This window comes from Simochromis diagramma, unplaced genomic scaffold (assembly GCF_900408965.1).
Source record: "Simochromis diagramma unplaced genomic scaffold, fSimDia1.1 OVJJ01000026.1, whole genome shotgun sequence".
NCBI classification, from domain to species: domain Eukaryota; kingdom Metazoa; phylum Chordata; class Actinopteri; order Cichliformes; family Cichlidae; genus Simochromis; species Simochromis diagramma.
Window position 1 is genome coordinate 8,970,589 of NW_024386985.1, and position 18,391 is coordinate 8,988,979.

General features: G+C 41.4%; 1 protein-coding gene across 1 annotated transcript in view; it reads right to left on the reverse strand.

Annotated features, from left to right (window-relative positions):
• Positions 1–3,940: 3,940 nt before the first annotated feature.
• The window catches only part of sh3rf1 (SH3 domain containing ring finger 1), a 31,580-nt gene continuing 17,129 nt past the window's right edge, over positions 3,941–18,391 (reverse strand). The window contains 9 exon segments of the mRNA XM_040040610.1: positions 3,941–6,430; positions 6,703–7,049; positions 7,507–7,826; positions 7,911–8,194; positions 9,568–9,738; positions 10,449–10,576; positions 13,594–13,704; positions 17,960–18,079; positions 18,081–18,266. Coding sequence (XP_039896544.1) covers positions 6,262–6,430; positions 6,703–7,049; positions 7,507–7,826; positions 7,911–8,194; positions 9,568–9,738; positions 10,449–10,576; positions 13,594–13,704; positions 17,960–18,079; positions 18,081–18,266 — 1,836 coding nt within the window. The 3' untranslated portion in view covers positions 3,941–6,261.

Consider the following 18,391-nt stretch of genomic DNA (forward strand, 5'->3'; position numbering starts at 1 on the left):
CTGTAAGTCATGGGAGACACTGCTTGGCAGTAACAACCTTTTATTAGCAGATACTATAATGAGCACCCAAATAGATTTAATTTGAAGCACCCAGCTCTTTGCTGTCGTTGTTATGCAGCTTAGTTTGTATTGCACTTGTTACTGTTCTTTTCTTTATTTCATGACTCCTCCTTGCCCTCCTCCTCCACCACCACACCACCAGGCTTTGAGAGCGTTAGTTCAGTCTGCGACACGGCTGAAAAAAAGAGCCTTTGATCACCAAAAAATATGTCACTGTTTCTGAAACACTTTAGTTTCAATTAATCGGATAAGCCACTTTTAATATAAAGTGGAACAAATGAAAAATGCTTTAATACTCAATAAATAACCCTGGTAAATATTTCTGATTATCATGACTCTAGAGTGTCAGCTTCTGAACTGAAATACAAAGCTACTGGATAAAAAGCAGTTTTTGGCCTTAAAACCGCCATTCTCTATAAAGGCCACCAGGGGGCATTATCTGTAGTTGTAAAAAGTTAAGGTGCTGACATCAGTAATTATCTTAATGAGAGGTTTATGGACTTAGTCAGGCATTTTGGTTTATAATGAATAAAATATGTTAATTTTGTAAATGTTAGTTATTTTAAAAGTCAGAAAGGTCATCGGCTAACAGCTTTCACCAGACGTTAGCTAAAGAACATGTACCCGATGTTTGACAGTCAGACGGACCCTCACTCATCACACCTGATTTCATCTCTAGGCTTCAAAATAGGACTTCACAAACCAGCAGGTGGCTTCACTGTGACTATATTCATGTTTTATACTGTCTATGATGAAGAGTGACAGAAAGGGAAGTGTAGAAGTTCTCATGACACTGTGACAGGCCTGGGCTAAAAGAGGCTCACTTTTTATTTTCAATAAGTTACACTTTTCAGTTTTATTTGAAGCTGCTGTACTCAATAGCTATCTGTTAGACTTCACCTCTGCTAACTTCAGTCACTGAATTGGGCCTCTCCACTGTGGTTTGCTGTGTGATGCAGCTTGCCTGAGAAGTTCTCCACCTTGAGGTGAGTCAAATTCTAGTCTTTAATTAGGAGGCACCTGGGTCTGTACTCTCACTACTTGTCCAAATATAGACACATGTGGCTCCTAAAGGTAACACTATAGCAGCCAGAATGCTAACACTGTGGCTTTGAAATGCCAGTTTATGTCAAGGTGGCCATCTTTTTTATACAGTTGATGGACAAAGATCTCTCTTCCTGGCAATAATCAGTGTGTGTTTACAGTACTGTGGAGACGTCTTCTGTCACCACTTATTTCTTTATGTTTTGCTTCCAAGAAGTCACACTTAAGTTCTGCAGGCTTTCTGAAGATCTGGCAAAGTTTTTTGTTTTTGGACATTGGCTCCTTTTTCTGCTTCTTTTTAGTCGAGTCCTTCTACCGGACAGTATTCAGAAGAGTTTTCGTTTGTTAAGCCACTTAACACTGACCTATGACTCATTCAGGCATAAAAAATAAATATTTAGGACAAAAAGTAGTAATAGCAGGCCTAAAGAAAATATCTACATCAGATGATTAATATCTTAAAGTGATGTCCTTAAGAAATAGTAAAACCAAATCCAGCAAAAGCTGGAGAGATGGATCTGGTCCTTCAGCCTCACCAGGAATGGTCTCAATGGAAAATATAGGAAGGAAAATGCGGGGAAATGTCTGAGGAAGTCAAATTACACAAGAACCAGCCTGAAAAATCAGTGGCAACAGGTCTCATGAAGTGAAGAATTCAAATTTTGAAAACTGAAAACTGTGGAGGTTCGGTGCCGGTTTGGAACTGTATGTAACTATATCAGCCAGTGATCTTGGTGCTGTGGGTTGAAATTAAAGGAATTGTGAAATCAGAAAAATACCACTTGATTTTGAACCACTTTATAATGCAATCTGGAAAGTGTCTGATTGGTAAAAGCTTCATTTTTCAGGATGACAACGATCCCAATGCAGTAAAATACCTGAAAATACCACACACGTCAGTCAGACTGGCCTCCCCAGAGCCCAGTCCTCGACATTAGTGAAACAGTGTGGGATCATGTAGATACAGAACAGAACAAAAGGCAGCCAACATCCAAAGAAGAGCTTTGAATGTCCTACAAGAATCCTACCCGAAGACTACTTAAAGAAACTATAGGAAAGCTTAAAATTGTTCAGGCTGTGAAGAATGAAGGTGGTCACACCAAATATTGACCTTCAAGCTCATTACTAAAAACTCTGTTTTTGCCTTATATATTTCCAAGTGTTTTTTTTTTACATTTCAATAAATCACTGGATACATTTCACATTTTCCTAGCAAAATATAAAGAAGTGAGGGATGGCTCAAGACTTTTGCACACTGCTGTACTTTCAGATAAATGGTGAGCCCGTACATTTTAAGGTAATAAATAATAATAAATAACAGCACTTTACTTTTTCATATTTCTGATTACTAACCAGGTCAGATACATCTGCTGTGACGTGACACACAGTCACTGGAGAAAACACCAGAGTGCCCTCACAAAATGATGACCAAGCCTCAGAAAAATATGGAAACCATTAGCTTTTATTGTTTTAGAGATTTTTACAAAAAACAAAAAAAAAATGTGCGATTCCCTCAAATACTTCAGAATGTTTTTCACATAACAGATTTGTGCCAAACACGTCAATTTCAGTTTCATCATTTTCAGACATAACAGATGATCGACAGACTTAAAAAAACAAAACAAAAAAAATCAAGTAAGTCACCTTGGCATATAAGAGATCTGTTAAGCTGGATTGAGCAAACTTATGTTGCCGTGTGTTTGGATGAATGAAGACTAGTAATTATTTTAAGAAATAATTACTAGTCTTCATTCAATATGCTTCATATTCTGAGTTGTAAACTGTGCAGCCTATGCATGAAAAACATGTACGAGACGTCAGTATGATTTGAAACGGTGCGGTAGTGTGTACGCCAGTATAACTGTGTGCCTCTGTGTAGGAGTATGTCTGTATATTAAAGGCTTCCCAGTGAAATGAAAAGACACTCGATGAGGGAGAGTTTGAGCAGAGCGCCTGAGGTTGGTGTGGTGACGGCCAAGACGACAAGAAAACATCAGATTAATTCTATATAAAAAGAAGCCCTAACAGTGATTTGTACCATCGCTTTCCGCCCTCGCTCCAAATTTCAAGCAAATGACAACATATTTCCAGCAGTCAGTTACACAGTGGTCCCCTCAATTAACAACAAAAGACTTAAAAAATAATTATCACAGACGCTTGAAACTCTGGGTCTAAATCAGTCGTTAAACTCCTTCTCAAAGCCAAATTTGGCACGATTCAGTGATTGCCTCAACATGTTTAAACACCCCACGGACCTCAAACGACTTCCTGAAAAAAATCTGATGAATAAGTCACATTACATTAACTGATGTGAGGTTCCCTTAGGCGAGGAGGTGGGGGGTGGGTTCACAGTAATGCGTTTACTCTAAAGGGTTTCACTGATTTTTCAGAGGGCTTTTTAAAGTGAACCTACTATGCTTTTCCTTCTTTTCTGTGATACAGCTTTTGCTACAAAGGTGGATGCTTTATTATAAATGGCCAGAGTTTGACATAATGAGGTCACCAATTAAGCTCGAGCATCAGAGTGCAGTAAACTCCTGGTTTCAGACAGATTTTTCTACTTCTGGCTCTGTAAAATGTCAGCGTCCTGTCCTTCTGAATAAAGCTATCCTTCAAGCTTTATTTATTGGTCCTGTCATTGTTTGCATTTATACCTGAGCCCAGTGTGTCTACACTAATCATACTGACTTGAAACCAGGTAGAAGAACTAAAGGTGTACATATTCCACTAGCAGGTTTACTTCATGTATTGTGTTTTAAATCAAGCAAACACCATTATCTTTTTTACACTGTTGTACGTTTAGTCCTCTAAACTGGAAGTGAGTTTGGGGTTTTTGTTTTTTTTAAAGTTGACACGATCAATCTAAAGGTTTCTGTCAAAAGTGATGTATGACAGAGGTGCCAGCTGGATCGGCTCTTTGGCTTTCCATTGCACTCGCCTCTCCTCTTCTTGATTCCATTGTCGTCTAATGATGCCGTCTCACAGAGGACACCGGCCGGATGGACCGGAAGTTCCTACTGTAACACCATGCTTCCCAAATTATGTGAACAATATATAAAATTCAGGAAAATCCCCAATAAAAACACATTTTGTTTAAATTTTTTTAAGTTAATAACTAAAAGATAACCAGATTAAAACTGTTAACATAATAATAGAGAAACCATCTGTCCACTTCCTTCTACCTATCCAATTCCTGCTGTCAATAGGCAAGATGTGGGGTACAGTCTATTACAGGTTTAACACAGATTGACAGACATCCATTCATGCTCACATTCACACTAGTTCAGCTAAAAATGGAAGTCTAAGGACTGTGGATGAAGCTGGAACACCTGGAGAGAAACCACATAGAACATACAAACTGCACAGAAATGCCCCAACTCACTGCTGGATTTGAACCCAGGACCTTCTTAGAGTGAGACACCGCATGCCTCCTGAACAATTTTGGCTCCTCTATCATCAAAAGCCTTTTGTTTATTAGGTGCAGCCAATCAGATAAAAGCTGGTTTAAAAGTAGAGGAACTAAACTGCTTGTTTCAGAGGAAGAACTTAGAGGCTGCACCAATGCCCAGTATAAGATAAAGAAGGATTATTTCCAACTGTGAGTTGTGCAAAGCTAATACTCGAGTCCAAAATTAAAAATGAGCATAACTGGTCAACTTCAAGGCAAAGAAGAATGATCTTTTATGAAGATTACACTTTCATTTTTTTTTTAAAAGTATTCTAAAATTGCTAATTCATTTTCAGTTCAACAAGCACCGAACCTACAGCCAAATCCCCTCCAATCACTAAGAAATCTTATAGTAATTCAAGTCAGTACAACAATTAACAGAAAAACAAGAAACAAACTTTGAATCGCTTAACCATGAAGAACGGGGAGGGGGGGGGGGATCAAGGGCTCAATGTGATTGATTTCAATAAAAATTTGTGATTGGATTCAACAGATTGAATGCACCTCTTCCTGTGGAGTGATACAACATGCTACTTTAGGCAAACATTCTGTGCTTTAGCTAGCAGTGTTTCTTATTGCCACAAGTCACATTAGGAATGAGTTCGTGTTCACAAACGGAGCCCGTTGAGGGGCGACTGTGTCCGATTAGTTATATGACACTCTCTCTACGAGCAGCAGGTGTCAGCGTCTCTGAAATGTGTAGCTAACATAAAATAAATACACACTGAAAGGAATCGGCCGTGCACTGTTACTGAAATGTTATGTCGCTCCCGTGATGGAGCGCTCTGTCCAGGTTTGGCTACTGCCGAGGGAGGTTAGGAGAGCAGCTACTCTGGTCAGTAAATATAAAGAAGGTACAAAGTAAGCATCATTTGAGTCCATTTTGGAGTGTGTTTGTCGCATATTAAAAACGGCAGAGCCAAACAGTCCCGCAGCACTTTGTCTCCTGCGGATGGCTTTGCTAATCACATGCAAAATGTTTGATCAATGCAGTATCAGCCCTTTACACTGCAACCACACTGCGAGAAAAAACTAGATGCCTGTGAATGGCACACAGAAATAATTTGTCAAAGCGGAGTACTCAAATGTGCAATACAGCAGATCTCTGTTAGGATCCTCCGGATTCAATAATGCCTTCGGAGGAGGAGAAGTATCTTATTTTCTACTCTGCAGCACAATTTGTTCTGATCTGTTCCACCTAATACAACTGCCTTCTGACAGTCTGAACAGCAGTCATATAGAGAAAAGCAAATCTGATGTATTAAAATAAGGCGTGTGCTTTACTTAACCCCTTAACATGTGGCACTACAAAAAGGTTGATCTATGAAATAAGTTAAAATGTGTAACATACGGATAAACAGTTCATATTGGATGTTTTAGGACTAATCATATTTGTGTCCTTATGTACAATAAAGTGAGGAACAGTACAAGGCACACATTTAACAGTTGAATTGTTACAAAGATATAAATAACCAACAAAAAAAAGTAAAGAAAAGTTCATGAATAGTGTGTGCTCTCCTCTAACTCTGTCCAATGTGCTTTCATTGATTTTTCTCTGCAGCGCTCTCGAGTGCCAACAGTGGTCTATTTCAAGACTTGAAGTGTCATCGTGGTTGACCTGTCCAAGCAACCTTGGGAGCAGTGACACCTTAACGAGGCTAGCAGCAGTCAGATGGATCACTGTGTGTTTGTGTGTATACGTGCGTGTATTAAATGATGTCTACAAAGCTGCCAGGGAACAGTCCCGTCCTGCCATTCCTCTGCAGCGTGCCTTTGAACCAGCCATCTTCCCTCTTCCTGTGAACAAACACAATGTCGCCCTCCTTAAGTTCCAGCTCTGCTTCGCTCTGGGGAGGATATGATACAACCACCCTGTACCTGAAAGAGAATAGCCAGGCAGATGGTGAATGATACACACTGCAACAATGGCAATGAGTGTGTCCTGGAAACAGATTTAAAAACAACAAACAACATGCACACATGGAAAAATTTGAGTGTATATATCCCACTCAAACTGAACTGAATTAGGAACACCATAACATGGACACAAAGTTCTAGTCTAAACAGGCCTTCACGAATCTGGCTATTGATTGATCTAGTTGTACAGATAAACAATAATCTGAAACAGTCCAAAGAAACGGCGCATTTACCTCTCACATATGATGGGACGTGCGTCATGCTGTTGAGATAAAAGAGAGGAGCAGGGCTGGCGGGGAGGAGGAGCGATAGGAACACATCCATCAAGGGGACTGCTCTTCCGATGGGAGGACTCTGGGACTGAGGAGGAGGAGGATGACGAGGCAGAAGCAGCAGCAGGTTCAGAGTCCAGGCAGCTCGCTGGGCCAGAGGGAGGGGAGGTGTCAGGGCCCACAGCGCCATGTAGCAGCTCTCCAGCAGCAGCGGCCTGCTCAGCCTCAAGGGTAGGAGAGGAGGGGGGCGAAGGGCGAGACTTCTTCTTATTGGAGGACAACAGCTTCAGAAGACTTTTCTTTTCTCTCTGCAAAATGAAGACAAGCATTTTTATTTTTTTTTTACCCCTGAGGCGATGAGAAGTAATTTTCAGACGCGCAGACAGACATAATCTAATGTCTGGACCTGTTTGTTTCTCCCTACGCAAACGAAAAACTGTGGTGGGACAAATTCCAATTTTTTATTTTTTATTTTTGCAGGCAAGGTAGATGTGTAAAAACATGGCATCTATTTGTTAAGCAGACATTAAAAAAAAATATATATATAACAGCCCTCCTTGTTGTTCCTACTGGTGAATCGTCCCTGCATGATTAACATTTAAATAAAAATTAAGTCTCCCAGGGCATTTCAATCATCTGCTACAAATGAAGACATTCATTACTATGATGGAAAAAAACAAAACAGGTATCTATTAAAAACACAAACAGCAACAGACAATTGGAGACCATTTAAATTCTTCCAGAGTGTCTAAAAACAAATCCAACCTTGATGTCTTTATCCAGTCTGCAGGCAGGAGCTGCATTGTTAGATGTGGGATTGAGAGCGGAGTTGCTCCCAGGGTTGACAGGCACAGCGAGGACAGGTACAGGTCTCAAAGCGTCACTATCCAAAGATGCAGCGCTGACATTGGGTGGGGTCAAGGAGGCAGCTGCGCAGCCCATTGCCACCCCTACTCGAGTGCAGCCTTGTGCAGGGCTTGACCCGGGCTGCGAGCACACTGCGAGGTGTGGGAGATACGTCACGGGTGTTGCAGACTGTATTGGTGTCACTGCTGCTGTGGGCCTGTCCTGACTGTGACATGCAGCTGTAAATTCAATATATGAAAATTAAAGGTTTAAATTTGTCTTCATACAAAAGGACAAAATCCATTTTAAGCCAGTGAGTTTACCTGTCCTGACCGCGTTGCGAGCCTGATTCACGGTCATCTGGGAGGTGACGTGCAGCGAGACTTTTGGCTGTTGGCCTGTGGCTGTTTGAGCTGTGGTGACCACCGCTGCAGGCTGGGAGTTGGCAGGTGCAACGGCGGGGCATACAGTCAGCGGTTTGTTAAAATCAGGCCCTGAAACAATGGCTCCAAGGGGAGCAGAAGAAGGGCTGACGATGGTGACACCTCTGCCTGCCTGAGTGCACAGACTCAAGGGCACTTTGGGCTGAGAGCTCCCAGACGCTGTCCTGCAGAGGGAGAGAGGAAGTAAAAAGGTGTAAGACACAGTGCAGCTTTATATGATGAGATGCATCTTTAGTGTGAAGTGTGCCCGGCAGCTCTAGTGTGTGCACTAGCATCCAGAACACCAATATATTAGAGTTTCAGAAAAGATTAATCACAGCCTGGACAACTAAGATTTCAGTACATCAAATATAAGATCCTGACTTTATGATAACCAAATATTCCAGTAAAGCAGATTGTTCTCTCTGGTTTGGAGGACAGTTGTTGCCCCAAATAAGAAAGTTTAAATATTTCAGGATCTTTAAAAGTGATGGTGAGGGCAGTGTCTGAAAATAACAAGACTGCGGGTACAAGCTAACATAATTAGCTAACCCACTGGGTGGCTGGGCTAAGCCTTAGACACAAGGTGAAGAGCTCAGAGTGGAGATGCTGCTCCTTTGTGTCAAAAAGGAGACCGCTCATCCTTACAAGGATGCCACCTGGATGTTTCCCTTAGGAGGTTTACGAGCTGTACCCAACCGATAGACCCAGAACTCACTGGGGATTACACAGCTCTCCTGGCTGGCTTGAGAACACCTCGAGATCCCCTAGGAGGAATTGGAAAACATTGCTGGGAAAAGCGAGGTCTGGAATACCCGGCTTAGCCAGCAGTCACTGTGACCTGACTTCAGATAAGCGGAAGATTATAAATGGAGAAATAAAAATGCACAGCACCATAGCTCTGTTTTTAGAAGGACCTCAGTCAGAACATGGAGCATCATTTCCAGATTTAAGTAGCTTACCACTACCCGATCCACCTCATAAACACTTTTCTGTCGATGATGCCTGGACAACACTTTTGATTTTAGCACCTGGAGGAGCAGCTGTACCAATCATTTTATTGACCCTGAAAGAATCTGGAAAGTTTTAAGTCTGTGTGCCTCTCTGTGGTTGTTTGGAACTGAAGTAGCATTTAGTAAATTACATTAGCCATAAGAAGGTAAAGATTTCTGGTCTTAAACTGTGACTAATAAGAGTCACGGTTATGGTTTAAATTGACCATAAACCAAAAACTTACTAAAACCTTAAATGAGGTCTACAATTTTGTCAGACTGAAAGCTGAATGCAGGAAAACAAAAAACTCACACGAGGAATTTGTGCAGCAAAATGTATTCTTTATGAGAGTTATTCTTTGCTAAGCTGGTTCAATAACTCAGCAAAAAGCATTTGTGCAGAATAAACATCAGGCGTGGCTTTATCAATAAAACACAGCATACTTTACACTATCAGCAAACTGGAGGAATTTTTATGCTATAGCTTTGCATCATAAACAAAAGGATGTGAAAGCGAGTGCACCTGTGTGTGTGTGTATACAGTCTGCTGATAAGAATAACCTGACCTGCTGACGGGGCTCATGTAGTTCCCAGGAAACACTCCAATCTTGCCCGTGTGCATGGACGTGCCCTTGAACCAGCCATCCTGACAGCGTTCCAGCACCAGAAACATCTCTCCTTTCCTCAGCTCCAGTTCATCCTCCTTTCGAGGAGTGTAGGGAAACATTGCCACATAGCTGCATGAAAAACAAACAAAGATGAGACATTTACCAGACACATAGATGGCTTTCATGGCGGACTTTCTCCCCTCTGGAATAAAAGCATGCCATTTGCTTTGCGTTCATCCCATCATCCAGTACATCTGTCATCAGCTCCTCTGGGAGCCTCCAGCAAAGACAGTGCCCTCTGACCCAGAGAAAATCTGCACTGGAGGACAAAACAATTTGTGGGTCATGTCTCTGCCGCTGCCAAAAAAAAAAAAACAGGCCTCAGCTGGGATGTTTTCAGTCTGATTTCAGTGTTGTCTGCGAGGGAACATAAATGGATGAGTCTGACATGCATGCAATGGCAGGAAAACAGGCATGAGTGGATCTAATTCTTATCAGGTGGTGGTTTGTCTTCAGGGAGTAATGAGGGTAAAAGGTGAAAGGGTCAAAAGTGAGGGGTCACCGAGTGGATGGACCAATGGGACCCAGGAGACTGTCACTCCCAGACTTTGACCCCTTCACCTGAGCAGAAGCTCACACTCTGCAGACTCTCAACTGACAGATGAGGGGGAGGGAGGGAGAAAGAGGGGGCTGTGTGAGAGACAGACGAGGATTTCCTCCCTCTGATCCGAGCATGTGCATTAAGGCTTTGGGCCATCAGTGCACAAACCGCTTGTGACATTTCACTGCACATTTCAGAAGACTGCATATTTTCATGTGGGACTGTTTTTATTACTCACACTGTGGGTCTTTGTCTCCCACTTTGGTCGCTTATGCTGGGGGAGGGTCTCTGTCCGGCAGCCAGCGAATATGCAGCTCCACCGACGGAGGACTGGGGGGGAGGCGGTGGGGGTGGTGGGAGAGCATCCTATAGAGGAAAGGAGGAAAAAAAAAAAAAATCACATTATTTTTCACTATGTCACTTATTTCCTCTCAGTTTGACTCAGAAAGATCATAAAAAAAAAGCAGAATGGACCACAGGAAGAAGAAAAAAACCTAACAGACTGCACGTTGCATAAGCACAGAAACCAGTTTGTTTATGAGAAACAAAGGAAGAAAAAGAATGAGAGATCATCTGTCATTTGGGTTATTCCCTCCAGCTGTCAACACCAGGGAGAGTGGTTTGGCAGCCTCCGTCATCTCGTCCCCGACATCCCATTGCAACGGAGGATCTCCTTTTCTGCTTGTTTGTTTGTTGCTAGGACACTGCATAGCTTGATGTTAAATCCATTGCAGTATTTAATTGGGAACATATGAAGTGAAAAGCATGTCTGTTGGCACACTTGAGAGCAACCCTCAAACCAGTCATGAGTAGATTCATCTTGACTCACTTGTTTTCCCTTGGTGAACGTCTTTAAGGTCAAAAGAGACTCAAGCTTTTGACTGGAGGCCTTTAGGGGATTTTCTTTGTATGTCTTTTGTGCTTCTAGGATTACAGGATTAAAATATAAGTCACCAACTTCCTATGTCACCACACAAAGCAGAAGTACAATTTTAGAAAGAAGTCAAAAATTCACAAGATTAATTTTTCATGTTTGAAAATTATAAACTTGTTATCTGATGTCTGCCTTTTGTCTGCTGCCCAGCCTCCATTGCACTCTACCTTAAAATCTGTTACGATGGATGGGCAAACCAAAGGACAGCAAACACATATTTATTCAGGATATGCTCAGTTGAGCCATATGGATCACAGCTACCAGATGCTTGACAACAGGCTTCCCTTCCAGGTCCAGGAGGAAACTTTCTAGTGCTCGCCCAAGTTCTCCATCTCTTTGGTGGTATCATTGGAGCATCTAAACAAGATGCTTTCTGGCTGCTTTCCTGTGGAGATTTTTGGGCATGCTCAATTTGAAGGAGGTCTAGGATAGATCTAGAATATTTTATGTGGCTTGGGAACCCCTCAAAAGCAGGAGGAAGCAAAAAGTGTTACCCTGCTTAGCCTGCTACCAACAAAACCCAACTTCACATAAGCAAAATTGAATAGAAGGATCTGTCTTTAACAGCTTTGTTTTTCTCTTTTAAAAAAAATAAATGGAAAATGACATTCTTTTACAACTGTAAAAATGGCCCCTGAAGCTTTTCAAACAGATGTTCTTGTTATCTTTCAATATATAATATTCTTTTTAGTGGAAATTTGTTCTTCTGAATAAAGATCAAACAGATTTAATTTTGGGTCTAGTGAAACTTCATCTTATTTTTTTCCTCTTCACATCGCTTTGAGCTCTTCCCAAACCCTTTTATTCTTTCTACACTCCAAAATGGTGACAAAATGTCCTTTTAACTTGCGTATATTTAGTACTTATGGCTGGCGTATTTTTTAATAACAATTTAACCTGGCAGGACCAACATATATTGGCATTAACCGGTTATAATTTGTGTTCAAACTTTGGTTATGAATCCTTTTGTTTTCTCTTTGCCATGAGTCGTAGTTTTGGAGTCAGTTAATCCGTGTTTATAATTAACTTTGGAAATGAAACACAGTAAATAATCAAAAAAAAAAAAAGAGAAAACAACACATCATTATAAAATCGTAAACTGTTAAAAAAAACCCAAAAAAAACCCCAGATGAAGTCCCAGTGTGTTGGAATGATGCTGAAGAGGACTCTCCTATCCAGGAGCGAGATGAGTCTTCCCAAACCGAATGCTGGCAGTTCTGCACAGCAGAGTAATAGCTTCCATGACACACTGGGGGAGGAGAGTGGCACTCAGACAGCCCTGCGGTGTGCGTACGGGCTGTGTGTATGTGTGAGTGTCGATGTGCGTTTCGGTTCGCTGCCGACGCTTGAGCTGAGATAATTAGGTTGCCTGCAGGCTGGAGAAATCATCTGTACAAAAACATCATGTTGGGTTCCCAAGTGAAGCGGAGAGCGCAACCTTTTGTGTACACATTCCTGCTCATTCAGAAACTCCACATGCCAGAGCATACACACAGACAGACAGGAAGTGTACGTGCTGCTTTGTGTGGGCTGCAGGGACTTCTTGACATTTTTAGCTGGACTCATTCTTTTTCCCTCTGCACATAGGTGTTGTTAAAAAGTTGTTTGCAAAGTGTAGAATTGTAAAACCATTATCGGCACAGAATACAGATGAACAAAACTTTATGTCTAAAAGACCCTGACATAAACGGATGTCTGGCCAATCATCGGCAACACGTTTTAACGCTCTGAGGTTTAAGTCATCATTGATGGTAACCGCACACCTACATTTTAATCCTACAGGTGATAGAGACGATAACTTAGACCTCAGAGGATTACTGGATCAGTTAATCCAATCTTAATAGAATAACCGGTATAATGTATGCCATTGCCAGATGATGTTATGCTGTTTTTGAAAGTCTGGAGTGACATAAGAGGTGTACTAAATGTTGGGCTTCTACCACTTTTTACAAGCCCTGCAATACAGTCCATCTAAGCTCCGGTAGGCCTGACGGTGCATTCACACTTTGACCTTGAGATCAAGGCCACCGGCCACTGAAATTTTTAGTAGATACACTTAAGTTGTGAATGTGAAAATCCTGAGTGACTTCCTTCTCCAGTTATCACCTTGAGGTCAGGGTCACTGAGATTCAAAGTCGTCCAAGATTTTTAGTAGATGCACTTATAGCATCAATTTCAAATTCCTACGTTGCTTCGTTTTCCAGTTGTCGTATTGACAAACTTGGGTGTCCACGTTGCCTGCCTGGCAGGTTGACAACAATGCCCTATCAGCCTTTTACAGGCTGAGGGGTAAAAAGAGGTTATGGTGGGTGGATGTCTTTCTACTAAATTAACCAACAACAAGAGAACCAATGATCATTAGACCACTTAAGTCCCCAGTAACAATCAACATTTACTTTAAAAAAAAAAATTGCTCAAGACAGCATTTGTATGAATTTTAAAGTCTTACCACAGGGATGGATGTGTAGCTCGTCTCTGAGGGAAATGTGAAGACGGTTGCTGTAGTAACAGGACTGCTAGGAGGCGGGGTCACAATTAGGCCAGTTGTGCAAATATGTACCTGTCAACAAAAGACAAATGTAGACCATTAAAAACACTGCAACGACTCCTCACACACAAAGAATAGAAATGAGCTCCAGCTATTCTGATTAATTACACCTACAGGATGAGGACATATGTGCATCACCGCTGATCCCAGCACAGAGTGTTTATGGCACAGATTTGGATGTCAGTACAGCTAAATAACCGTGCAACAACTGGGGGTTTTTGACCCTAGATTTTAGTTAGGTTTATTGCTGTATATTTACTTCTTAGTTTGCCCTTTGTTTTGGTCATTTTGTTTTGTATTCGAGCTTCTAACTCCTGTTATCTTTTCCAGGATTTTATTCTTTCCTGTCTCAGTTCTGTTTCCTTTTGTGATTCATAAATAGATATAGTTTAAATATAATAATTATATTATATTAAATTTAAAAAAATGTAAGAAGTTAATATAATAAGCTAAATAAGATAATTAGCTGAGCTTCAGTTTTTCATCCTGTGTTCACCGTCTCCCTTTCCGTGTTAGGTATTTAATTGTTTTATGACTTCCCATTTTATACTGGTAGTTTCTGTCACTGGGACCTCTTTTCTAGTTTCGCTTCCCCTGTCTCATCATCTTGGATTTGTTTCGGCTGTGTCTTGTAGCCCGATGTTTCCCATCTGCCTGAAACCAGTTTGCATTAGTCCTTTGTTGCATTGCACCATTTGTTCACAGTCTTTCTGCCATGAACACAACATTGGAAAACCTCCCCTGTACCCTTAATGATAAGTTTAAACACCTGAGTGTATATCAATAAACGGTTCGCTGACCACTGGAATGGTCTCCGAGTAGCTGCATTCATGACTTTGGACTGCAGCTGGTGGTTTTTCTTTTGTTGTGCAGCCTCTGTGAGGTCTGCGTAGAGCAACATGAAGCAGGTTTTCACCGCCTCCAGATTCATGTTAGAAATTCCATCTAGTTAGCAGCAGATATCCAGATCTGTTTCAGCTGTAGTCCAACACAGGAAAGAGAAGAGACTCACTGGAAAAAGTGAAAAGAGTTTATAGCGCCTGAACTTTAAAAGAAGTGAGGGCACTGTCGATAATAAGCCTTGTGACAGGACCCTACGACCCTCCACTCTCCCGTGACCTTGAAGTGGACAGATGTATTGTCAACAATCAAGATTTCTCTTGCACGCAATAATTTTGGTGCCCCCCAAAAAGATTTTGGTCTTACTAATGAAAATCACCAGGAAAATGATAAAAATATACTTTTAAGCATTTTTCTTTCAGTGGAATCTCATTTACTAAATCATATGACACATTTTCTTCTTATCAAAAGGCCAAAAATAACAGGAATGGGCAAACATTTGTGTTAATTAGGGTAAGAGAGACTCACTGTAGTAACTACACACAGCCCAATTGTGCCTATTAGCATAATCACCCCCACAAGGCCAGTTTTTATTCAGGCAATAATGTGCGCTAGTAAATCTAATGCAGATGCCGTAGTTCTAACAGGCGGATTAAAAACTACAAAATTCTATAAAAACACGTCTACGGTCTATGTGTGGGAGAAAACTGACGTGAAAAATTACCCTGTGACTCGCCTGTCACATTGTGTGTAAATGACTCTCACTGAAACAGTGACGCACATGTGTGGCTTTTTATTCCAGTTATAACCACAAAGTTGGCCTCATGACCTTACAGGCCAACAAAAATCAGGTGACTGCACAGCAGGACATTTCATTGGACGTGTAAAGAGAGGCGGCTTTCCCAGTCAGTCATCCACATGAGTCATGATGGTGTGCTGGCAACAAGGCCATACTGTTGGACACACAATATCTCCCTGTAGCCTGTGGTCTCTCTCCATGGATGACTGCCTAAGACAGAGCCGCCTCCTAAGGTGTATTTTTCAGTAAGGAGGGCAAGAAAAATCTAACTCTGTACTCAAAAGTGGCACTGTTAGTGAAACGGCTGTCTGAAAAGAATAAATGCCAAAATACAAGGAGGGTGCACTATGTTAAATTAAATAAATACGTGTCCCTTGGGGTTTGTAGTCAAGGCTTTCAAACACGGCCTGTTTTCTTTGGCTTACCTTTGTCTATTGTTTGGGAATTGGAAGAAGAGGAGATGAGAAAAGGTGAACGGGAGACAGGAGACAAAATCTGTGCGTATAAAGCCTGGGGACTCTTTCTGTCGTGTTTTTATTAAACAAAGATCTATAAATCACACATATCATTAGCACTGTTGTCAGTAGGGGGGGATCACTTTACGCAGACATATACAGGTTCTTTTATTCCTGAAATATCTTGATAATGATTACTGGGATAAGGTCGTTATAAACCTGATTATGCCTTCTGCACAGACAGACGGCTTTGATGATACGTAAATCATATTTACATGAAAAGCTTTTAGTTTAAAAAAAAAGAAGAAAAAAGACAGGATGATCCTCAATATCCGCTTTACTGCAGACAAGCGCTCGCCTCGTCTCCCTCTCACAAAGCAGCACATAAACACTCACTGCAGATGAAAGATTAATGATTGAGCTTAATAGGGGGTTTTGGAACGTAGCATTTCTGAAAGTCTGCAGCAACCAGACAATGAAGTAAGTACGTTAAAAAAAGAGGAGAGGAAAACAAATACATAAAAATCAGAAAAGTAACAGAAAAAATGTTTTAGCTGCAAGCTCCCAGACAACTCCCAGAACAACAAAATCTCTCTCAAAATAATAATAACTACAAGCCTTGTATTAACCTCCAACTCTACCATATTTTGATTAATGGATTCGACTAGACTGCATAATTTGTAGTTCAAAATAATCCTTCCACTTGTCTTGTGCTGGGTCTTGATGAAGCCCCTCAGTTCATGTTCTGTCAGAAAGAAGCCACTATAGCTATGCAGTGTCTTTAAAAAATGAATATTTCTTACAGGCCTGAAAAGCAAAGCCTTAAACCTACATGAATTCTCTCTGGCCAGCAGGAGGCGACTCCTCTGCCGCAAAAGCGAACTAGTTATATAAAGTCTACAGGCAAACTGGCTCCCTTATCTGTGACTTTTGTAAACACTTTCCTGATATGTTTATGTCTTCTATCATTAGTTTTATGTGATACTAAATGGAACATGGCCACAAATTTTAAAATTATGGTTCTCGTTGCTATCAACAAGCGGGACAAAGCATGGTAGTCACTGTGTGACTGACAAGTCCCTAGCCAATAAGCATGCACCGTCCCAAGGTTTCACAGATACATCTGCTTGGATACGATTTCCAAAAACTAAGAATGAGATGGGAAAACCTGCTGCTTAAGACTCAGTAGCAGTTAAATAAGCAATAGTGGATGCTAATGACTAAAATAAGAAAAGGCATAACAGGTCCCTTCCTATTATGCTCAGGAATTTAAACTACCGGTAAGTATCAGGGAATCCACCTTCACCTAATAAAACTAACTAGATTAGTTCAGCACCATTTATAAAATTACTTGAAATGAATTCATTACAATTTAACAGCCTTTACTTCCCTTTGATAAGCAACAACTATTTGAATTCTTTTCAAATACCATTTACTTATTATTAGATGCACAAACTTTAAGAAACGGACAGCTCCGGGCCAAGTTAAACCCACAAAACATTTGTCTTGCACAGCGCCAAGTCAGAGCTCAATCACAGCCGGCTGGCAACCACAAGGCAGCTGTGAGCTGCCGTCATGTCAGGGTTGGTGTGGAAACCTTTAGGGCTAAGCTGGAGTCATTTTTGTGGATGAGTGGAGTCACGCATCCATGATTTCAAACGCTCAGATGGAGCAATGGCCTGTTTGGTATGACGGGGGGAAAAGGGAAGTCGGCCTAATTGCTGACAGAAGGAGAGTGAAGCCTCTGAAAAGCAATAAATATCTTGTGGAAAAAAGGGCTGAAGCTGGTTTCTGTTTTTCCTTCTTTTTCTTTTTTTTAAGTTATGCAATTACAGACCAGGGAACAGGATATTTACAAGTCAGCTGGTTAAATGACTCATCTCAACCAGAATCATGGAGTGAAGAGGAATGTACATTTTTCAACTCTGTGTGTTTAAAGCAGACCCATTATTCTCATTCCTAACTGCAAATTCTTATTCTTGAACTCTGTTAGAGAAGCTTTGCATGACTTATGGCTCAAAATAATCCTTGTTTATCTAATGCTGGGTTTTGCTCCAGCTCTGACTATCTGAAAAATCCTGTGTGTAACATATGTTTGGGCACGTACAACCCATCTAAAAAATTTTTGTATAGCATCATTCAGAGGCAACAGCACTCCCCAACGGCATCATACCTGTGAAGGTGCGCTGCAGGAGAGGCCCCCGCTGATCTCTCCGATTCGAGCTGCTGCCGTGGGGTTGCTGGAGCTGATGAGGACCGGACCGCTAATCTCCATGGAGTGGCGCTGGGGGGGGAGGTGCTAGCATGGGTTTGTGCGACATGGTGAGAGAGGTGAAAGAATGTCGTTTCTTGCTGTTCTTCTTCTCCCCTGCCCGGTGGGCACCATTTGTCTGAGGCCCTGAGGAGGCCCCTTCCCCGGAGTCTCCACTGGAGTCGGACGGCTTGTCCAACTCTATAAGCTGCCGAGCTGCCGAATTGAACTACAAGAGAGGAAGAGAGCCAGCAGGGTTATGAAGAGAGGAGTTGGAAGTAAGAAAAATGAAGGACTGATGGTGGAAGAAGCATTAAAATGATCACGAAAACTGTCACTCTCTATAATTAATCT